The sequence below is a fragment of the Copadichromis virginalis genome, linkage group LG12 (genome assembly GCF_057382275.1).
Source record: "Copadichromis virginalis isolate Kocher_CV1m ecotype Utaka linkage group LG12, C_Virginalis_male_GT1.1, whole genome shotgun sequence".
Lineage (NCBI taxonomy): Eukaryota > Metazoa > Chordata > Actinopteri > Cichliformes > Cichlidae > Copadichromis > Copadichromis virginalis.
In genome coordinates this window covers 30,537,376-30,547,097 of record NC_140629.1, presented here as the reverse complement: position 1 = coordinate 30,547,097, position 9,722 = coordinate 30,537,376, and the positions used below count along the sequence as shown (strand labels likewise).

The 9,722-nt window shown below is 37.1% G+C and overlaps 1 protein-coding gene across 6 annotated transcripts; it reads left to right on the top strand.

Moving 5' to 3' along the window:
• Positions 1-2,782: 2,782 nt before the first annotated feature.
• On the top strand, positions 2,783-8,567 carry LOC146697316 (uncharacterized). Of its 6 annotated transcripts, XM_085475994.1 has the most exons (10): positions 2,783-2,896; positions 4,327-4,635; positions 5,259-5,284; positions 5,388-5,537; positions 5,667-5,787; positions 5,920-6,123; positions 6,357-6,440; positions 7,103-7,244; positions 7,736-7,898; positions 8,023-8,567. In XM_085475994.1, coding segments are annotated over exons 3-10 (1,101 nt in total). In that variant the 5' UTR covers positions 2,783-2,896; positions 4,327-4,635; positions 5,259-5,282; the 3' UTR covers positions 8,258-8,567. The 6 variants fall into 6 exon arrangements, with proteins under 6 accessions (XP_085332120.1, XP_085332121.1, XP_085332124.1 ...); XM_085475995.1 differs by lacking the exon at positions 4,327-4,635; XM_085475998.1 differs by lacking the exons at positions 4,327-4,635; positions 5,259-5,284 and adding an exon at positions 3,272-3,323.
• The last annotated feature ends 1,155 nt before the right edge of the window (positions 8,568-9,722 follow it).

The window sequence follows — 9,722 nt, the reverse complement described above, 5'->3', positions numbered from 1 at the left end:
CTAGTTTTCACTTAATAAGGGATTATTAAGTACTTCCTGATATGGGTGGTGCTGCAGATGCGGCTGCAGGAATGAGTGATGGCTTTCTAAAAGGGTTGTGGGAACTGCACAGTGTCTCGTCTTCTGGTTTTACTAAACTGGCAGTTGAGTTCTGTTCTTCTGACTGTTTATATTTTGTTTTCTTAAATCTCTCAGTTTACAGACATTGTTTTGTCCGGCGTCTGGACTTTTCTTTTCTCACCACTGCTCGTCAGCAGGAGTGAGTTTTAATTTCACTTGCTTGATTACCCATCTTATTTATGTATTTACTTATTTTTGTTTAAGTAATATATACACAATACAGCTGCTATCACCTTCGCTGGTATTAGAGACGAGAGTGGTTGCTCACACGCCCTTCTACTTTCGGACTATTTCCAAAAGCGGTGTGAACTTTACGAGACGGAACTCGACCGTTCTCTCAACTCACCAGCACGTCAGTGAATAGCAGTAAAAGAAAAACACAGTAGGAGCAGCTCAGTCTCTTATTGGACCGTGAAAATTCAGCTTGCTCCATTAATTAAAACAATACACACACACACACATTCACATTCACAGCTTCGACGCGCGCGACCGGAACCCTTATAATAAGGGGAGCTCCCAGAGCTACTTACTCCCTAGACCCAGTCTAGACCCAGCTGGGGGAGCTACCCAGAGCTCCAAAGCTACCAGTCGACGAGCTCCCAGAGCTACCAGTCGACGAGCTACGCTACCAGTCGACGAGCTTCCTGTAACACACCCACACAGAATCAGGAATGAATGTCAGGTGTTAATATGTTTATATCACTCTACATGACATAATTCAATTGATGATAGTGTTAAACTGTAAGTGACAAATGCTGTGAATAGTTAACCACAACATTCAGAATGGGCTGACTGTGCGCTCAGTGCAGCTGAATGGCTCTCATTCACTAAGTGGCTTCATTTCCACTGCAGCTTTACAAAAAGCACCTGGGACTCCCCACATTGTGGCAGACGGAGGAAGAACCACACACCAACTCAAGGCTTGAGGCTCCGCTCTGTGTGGCCAACTATAACAATAACCCTCAGGTTGGACAGTAGCTCTGCTTTCCTTGAATTGGCAGTGCTGAAGCGAAGGTTTTCCATGGTCAGGGCCAGCAAAACCCCTTAATTTATAGAGAATGTCTCTGATGCTAGATGGACATTAATACAACACAGAGGTGTAATAAATAGTTGCATTTGTAGGGATAATTTACTACAAACATATTACATTAGCACCGAACATTTCTGACAAAGCACTTTTATACAAGTACTCCCCCCCCACGTCTAATTACTTCCTCTCTAACGGATCAGAGAGTAAGGCAGGGTTCAGTGTTTTGCCCGGTACTTTGGCTAGAATATCCCTGATTTGTGTAGTCCTTAAAGCTTTAAACCACTAATGATGATACTTCCTTTTATCTTTCCATCTTAACTCACTATCGTCTTCTAGCTTCAGTCTCTGAACAGATTTGACTGAAAATTTTTTGTTGCAAGTGACATAATTCTACCCCCCTCTAGTGGCCATACACTGCCAGTGCTCATATTTTATGTACTGATAAATTACTTATGGACAGTGGCCGATTAATGTAGGAAAGTTACCACAAATACCTCTGATCTTTATTATGAGTTATTGTATGGTTATTAAATGGCACCTGCAAGATAATTATACTTCTGCTCTCACTACTTTATTTTGGGATTTAGTATTTTGTCCAACAAACAAAGGACACATTTAGGATCATTAAAAGCTGTATCAGTTTTGAAGAAAGACCACAGATTTTTTTTTTCTAATTGTCAAATATATTCATTCAATTTAATTTCAATTTTATTTTATTTATAAAGTATACATATACTCTTCATAGTAAACATTTGCCAGTCGTTTACGTGAATCAGCATTGATTCACACAGAAATGAAGAATGAAAGTTGATGAATGAATAAAAAACTGGATAAATTAGCCAAACATTACCAAACCAAAGCCAGCTCCAGCAGTTTGGAATGGTTGGAGCTGCAGATGGAAGAAAATACATTAAAATTTGAAATGAAACACCCTTAATGAATTTCCAACAGCCTTTTAGGGAGGAACCAACCATTTAAAAGTGGCTGTTCTCACACCCCAAACAGCACTGGAAATGAATACATTTCAATGTTATGATGTGTGATGTGAAAAAACAACAACATTTTAGTGACCTAAAGTAAAAATTAAAAAATAGACCTTCGGAAAAAATATAACTGAAATCATTTTGAGAACTTAAGAAACTAACTAAAATAAAGTAAATTAAAATAAAGATGGCGTATCCTCAGTTTTGATATTTGTTCATTTGGAAAAATTTGTTTTCACAAACTGCAAGATTAGGGTTTTATTGATATTTCAAGTGAGGCTTTGGGTGTCTAAACGCCTGTGAGCCAACTGCTTTCTAAAATTCTGCTTAAACTGTAATATCTATGCTCATTTATCTTGCCTCTGGTATTTGTTAGAAATAAAATAATAAGTAATAAAGACTAAAACTAAGTAAAGAAACAAAAAGTCAAAATAAGATTAAAATAATGGTAGGAACATGCAAAAACTATAATGCCTTTTGTTTTTTTATATTAAAATAATTTAATTGTTGTCTGAAGATAATATTGATCCGTTTGGGCAGGAGATTGGGACCTTTTTTATTTTTATTTAATGCCTAAGTCTTTAATCTTGTCAAACTGAATGACGCACTGGCAGACAGACAGAGCTGACCGCTCAGTGAAAATGACGAATCTGCGGATGCAACATCTGGAGCACGGGGAGTGGAATCTGTAAATAAATCTAACCACCAAAAACCAGTTAACGTGGAACACCCTGCGTGAAAACGGGGCACAAACGTGGGGCAGGTCTGTAAATGTAAATATGAATTGTAACACTTTTCCCATTTCCATAATCTGCTGATATGATATGATTGGGCTGTTAAACCTACAGGGGAACTACGAACATTATGGTGCTGTACTATCGAGTTGTCTTGCATGAAGACCACAGATAAGCGCCATAAATCAAACTCATGTCAGGTCTAATGGGTCGAAGTGCGTTTAAGGTTCGCTTACATTACCCTTTCTAAAATCTGTTGCCGTGTTGCGAGCCTTTTGAATTGTCGTGAATTGATTTACACTTCGGGTAAGCTGGGACAAGAAATGGAATTTCAACTTTTGCATTGAAGTTGTTTGTTTTTCTTCTGTGGTTCTCGTTTACTTGACCTGCATGAAACAACACAGTATGAACGTTGACATGTGCTTCAGTCATCCGCAGTGACATTATTAAGTGCAGGTGGGTTCTCTTCACTGCTCTTCTTCTTTTTTTATATATATATAGAGATATATATATATATTTAGTTTTTGTTTGCATTTGTCCTCCACCTCTACTCATTCGCCCAACGAGGTCGTGACAGAGAAGACAAACGTACTTTGGCAACAAAACGTCCAACGGTAGGAGAACTGCGAAAATACGTGACAGAAAACTTATATTAAATTCCATACCAGAACTATTTGATATACAGATCGCGTTTATCAGTTTATTATCAAGAGTTATTAAGTGCTCATATGATTTTTAAAATTATTCTCGAGTGAAAGCGCCTTTCTGAATGCTGGTACGTCCTATAAAACCCCACTAGAGAGTGCTGTGGTACAATTTTAAGGACAACCATCACTAAGCTATTCCAATTCTTTATGAAAGCTATTCATAAGTAAATGGTTTTGTGTTTGTGAATTATGTAAAAAGCCATGTACTAATGTTCTGAAAGTCCTAAGCCATTAAATACAAATATACACATCAGCCAACTTTAATAAGTGCCTTCAAATTTGCCTTCAAATGGACCAAGCAGCCAAGAACGTCCAAGCACAGATATAATCTTTAAATTATGTTTTTTTTTATTATATCCCAGAAAAGATAAGAGGTTATTTCAAAAATACACAATAATAGAAATAAGCTATTTTAAGAACTATGTAGGCCTATAAAAGAGGTAAACTAAACAGACTTCTACTCAAAAAATATCATAACTCAACAAACTGACCTATTTAGTAACTGAATAAACCTTCTTTTAGCATCAGATTTTGTTTTGGGGTATTTCGGTGGGCCTATGTGAAATGTAGCTTCAGTTTCCTGTTCTTAACTTATGTGGTCTGCTGCTGCTGTAGCTCATCTGCTTCAAGTTTCAACCTGCTGTGCTCTTCTGCATACCTTGGCTATAATGAGTGGCTATTTGAATTACTGTTGTCTTCCTATCAACTCAAAGCAGTCTGTCCATTCTTCTTTGACCTCTGACATCAAGTAGACATTTTCACCCAGAGAAACTCAAGACTTTCAGTCTGCCTTGAAGCATTCCAAGGGTGTATAGTATACCCAGAACATGGTTGAGACACATCTCTCGGCTGGCCTGGGAACAACTCAGCGTTTCTCCGGATAAGCTGAAGAAGGTGGCTGGGGAGGGGGAAGTTTGTGCTCTCTGCTTAGGCTACTGTCCCCACAACTTGACCCTGACTAAGCAGAAGAGGATGGATGGACGAACAGATGGAAAAATATTCTCTGCAAACTCCAGAGAAACCCGAGAGATTGTTGTGTGGAAAAATCCCAGTAAATCCCAGTGAGTCCCCGGAGTTTTTGAACTTCTCAGACCAGTCCTTCTGGCACCAATAACCAAGCCGCATTCAAAGTCACTTAAATCACTTTTCTTCTTCATTCTGATGCCCAGTTTTAATGTTGTGGCTCACTTCATGAGCCACAACATTAATTAAAACCCTGTGAAAGATGTAGTGAAAAATGTCATCATCATCATCACATCACGATGCAGTTTTCTGGTGTCAAAATTTTGGTCCTGTCATTTATGTGGATTTTTCTTTGAATGTCCACTCCACTCATCATGCACTCAAGCCTTTTTGCCTCTGATGCTTAGTTTGATCCTTTGTGCACAGAAGGAGGGTGAATGAAGCATCAAATAACTCGTTTTTATGTGCATGTGAAATGAGACTAAAGCAGAAAGCCTGGGTTAACAGAAAAAGACCTAATATTGTTAATAATTACGGCTTAAGTAAAACATTATTAAATTAAGTAGTTACAACTAAAAGTCTTTACAAAATGAGCTTTAATATGACACACTTCTGAAAACTGCAATCGTAACTTTGTGCCATCATTTCTCTGAAAACAATTTATACTGTTTTCTATTACTTGTGTTTTGTTACTTATAATTTATATTTTTTATGTTTGCAGGTAGGAAAGATAAAGCCATAAAGAATGTAAGATCCTAAGTATAATGCAAAAGTTAAGTATATCCTCTTGAAGATCACAAACTAAGTGTACTTTTAATGAATCTTAACATAATATATGTTGCTTTTAAAGGTCTGATATAAAATATTACATGTCACTGTCTGTGACTGTGGGTGTCATGTTGGTGGGCCTGCTCTACTCCATCTGTTTAGCCTGTCAGTGGATTTATGGTTGGCCTGACAAGCCTGGGTATAAGAAGTACATAGAAGCTCTTAATCCAAGGTAACTTTTAAAATAATTTACACATGTTCCTTTATTGTCTTTTGTTTTGTTTGATGTTTTTGTTTTATTGGCCCACTCATTGAGCAGTATGTTTGTAATTTTCATTTACGCTTTTGGCCTCTTCATCAGGCGAATATATCGTCTGACCCTCACTACACTGGATCTTCTCAAATACCTGCAGTATTGGAAAGTTTACTTTCAGCTGAAGTCATGGTATAACGATGAGAGGAATCTAAAGTATTATGAAAAGGTAGGTTAAGGATAACTCACTGAGAAAATCTACCTGTTTTCTTGATTATTATTTACAATCAATGACGTTATCAGTTGAGTTAGTGCTGAAGAACGTGTGAATAATCAGTTTGTTTGTGTGGACGCTTGACAGGGCATCACGTTTGGCCGCAGAGGCAACAAGCTGGACTTATACCACCCTCCAAATGTAAGGAAGCTGCCATCACCGGTGGTAGTATTTGTCTACGGAGGTGCATGGGGCACAGGAGAAAGGTCCACTTACTGTTTACTGGGGAGTCGGATGGCTGAAGAACTGAAAGCAACTGTAATTTGTCCTGATTACTGCACATATCCAAAGGTGAGAGATTTTAAACAACACACAGTAATCACAAGGATGTTATGAGTCATAACATCCTTGAATCACAACTTATGAATGATAATATTTTATCGCATATGTGTGTTAGTTGATAAAATACATATTGAATTTAAATTAGGTAAACCAAAAATGTAAATTTACAGGACAAAGATCAACTTTCATTTTAAATAATAAAGTTGTTTCTAAACTGACTCTTGGTTGACTGTGATTGTCAGGGGAATGTTTTAGGGATGGTCCAAGATATCACTGACTGCTTGATTTGGGCCCACCAGAATGGAGAGAAATTCAACTTTGACAAAGTAAGACAGCTTAGTATTATTTAACCTCCTAGGACCTGGCGTCCACATATGTGGACATCACATTTTGGGTTATTTAGACCAAAATACTTAATTTTGCTCTACAAGCGCCTGATATCCACTCACGAGGACATTATACTGCTACTGTTCTATCAAGATTTTAAATGAATATCCTCATATGCGGCTCTTATTTTTCTTAAAAACAAAAATAAGGTAAAAAAAAAAAATCTGGTAATTCTTTGTTTTTACATTCATTGGGCCCCAATATGCCCAAATATCAAAGAAAAATTAAAAATGCATGTCGTGGAAGAGTTCGGGTCTTAGGAGGTTAAGGATTCTTTATAAAAATTAATAATGAACCAGTTACCTCTGTGCTAGGCACAGAGCTAGGCATGCAAGGACTCCTGATATTCTGATATTTACCAACTTCCTCACTGCCCAGGGAAAACTCTAAAACACTGCTGCTCAGCTGTGTCGGTCTAGAATTAAAGCAGTGCTAAGTTTTGAGCCCCTGTATACAGACTAATCATGCTTGTACTTTATCTTCGTCAGAGCCTTTTTAAAAATAAAATCATTGTGTATCTGTGCATTAACTTAATCTTCAGTAGGTAAAAATGTATAATCACGTACAGCATGCTGTTCTGTGTTGTATTTTTTTTTTATAGGACAACATTGTATTAATTGGGCATTCAGCAGGTGCACATTTGTGTACACTCACCACACTGTTTCTTGTTGATACAAGAGAGGAGCTTTCCATAGAGCCAGGCAAGCAGCAGGAAGTCTTGCTCTCGATAAGAGGAATTATTGGTAAGAAATGAAGTTCATCATTTAATATTAGTATTTGTTTTCCATAATGGTCTTCCCCTACAGTGATTCAATATATACACATTTCAATATTGTGATGTTTGTCTCACTCTTTGTATATTACCAGATTGTATTATAGTCTACCTGAGCACTCAAAGACTTTGTGTAACTTGCCTCATTCAAGCACTCCCACAAACATTATTTTTCTATGTCTAAGTGCTTTTTTATCTAATATTCACACTGTGATGAACGCATCAGAGATATTTGTGCAGACTGAGCCAACCAGGGATCAAACCACCAACTATCTGATTAGCAGATGACCTGTTCTGTCTCCTAAGCTACAGACACATTTACTCATATTACTATTTTATTATAAGTACTTCATATTTTCACTTTTAAAAAATATGAAAATTAACAACTTAATCAAAAAATGACCTTTTTCTTTCCTGTTATTCTTAATAAGGTAGACTAATTGTTTTATATCCACCGGACAGGTCTGAGCGGCGTCTACAACATCGTGGACCATTATGAGCATGAACAGAAACGAGGAGTTGAACGAGTGTCCCCCATGCACAAAGTGATGAATGGTGTGGAAAACCTTCCATACTACTCACCAACACACTTACTAAAGAAGCTCAGCCAGGACAAAGTCAACAGGTAAGTGGAAAAGGATAAAAAAATGGGTTTAACACCAGTTCTGAAATCTAATACATCAATTCTTTATTGGAAACACAAACACACTACAGACATTTATTTACTACAGTCCTTTTTATTCTGACAGATTGCCTCCATTCGCTTTGCTCCATGGGACCAATGACATTATGGTTCCTGCTGAATCTACCATAAGATTCTCTGAGCTTCTCACTTTGCGCTCTGTTAAGATGTCATTGAATGTTCTTCATGGAGTCGCCCACACTGAGACTGCTGTTGATCTCATGGTGTTAAACAGACGCCTCTACCGTCCAATCTACAGATACATCAAAGAAGAGTTTAGAAAATTTCTGGGTACCTGCTGACTGCATATGATTAGAAAAGTATTCACACAGCTCCAGTATGTGCTGAATTGTACTGTACTGTAAATTAAAATCAACCATTTAATTATGAGTTTGACTTGATTCTCTGAAGCTCTGATTTTATAAAACTAATATGATATTTTTAACAGTACTTTAATTATTTTGGAGAGATGCTCTTTATAGTGCTGTCAAATAAGTAATCACAAAGTGAAATCAATTATAGAACAGTAGGGTTTATTAGGAAGCTACACACAATATTCAAATCCAGTTACAAAATACCTATTATTGAATTAAATATTACATTCAAATGTTATCTTGTGTTAACATGTCATTACTTATTATTATTGCTTCACTTGCAACCAAAAACATCATAAATGTTTTAAGATCTTCAATGCAGACTAAAAAACCCAAACTTGATTGCCTTAAAATGTAAAAGTTCTAAATCTTATTTACAAAGATTGAATGCTAGATGTATATTATGTGTGTATTTACATGTAAGGACAGTAACAAGCACTTGTTACATTCATGCTTAACAGCCTTACAAACATTTGAATCTCACTGAGTAAAAACCGGGAAAGAAAACACAGAGATGATGTGTGCTAAACTGCACATTTTACAACATTCAAAGTTTTTTTTTTCTATGGACTCATGCTTGGAATACCAAATAGCCATAATTTCCCTCAATAGTTTATGATGTTTAAGTGTGTCTGCCTAGTGTTATGTTAAGCTGAGTCTTGTGAGCTAGTCAAACAAAGAAATGATTTAGAGTAGCTGTTCCCAAATACTGTGCCATAAGGGAAGTCCAGGTGTTCTCTGGGATTCTTCTGTCAACCAAATATTATTATACATGGGGAAAAAAGTAATAACTGGCATTTAAACACACTATATTAGTACACCAGATTCCCTGACATATAACCAGGAGGTAAAACTGATCACCTCCTCCTGTCTGTAAACACGCACACAAGCACAAGTAAAACACCTGAAAACTGTCAACAGAAAACACTTGGCCATATTAAGCCAATTTTCTTTAGATATTAAAACAGTTGTGCCTTGAAACTTTTAGCCCTTTAAGGTGGCTTGGGCACAAATGTTTAAAACAAACAAACAAACTGATTCCAAGCGCTTTGCAAATGCTTTCCCCCTTTTGGCAATGGTCATTTAATTCTTTAGTTCTCTTATCAGCAGCATTTTCCCCAATAATTAGTTTAAATTAGGCTTTGGTTAAAATAGATTCCCAGATATTGGGTTAAACGTGACTGCATTTTAATAACGGCGAATGACTCTAATTCAGCTTCACTGTGTGCTCACCAAATGTCTGTTTACATTTTCAATCTTTGTTTCCACTTGCCGCCGTTTGCTTGAATAACCCTGCAGCGTTTACCCTCGCTCCTGGCTTTTATTTTGAAATTCCCCGTGCACGCACGCGCACGAGGCGGAGTTTGGCGAGGGTCAGTTGGAGCTTCAGTTC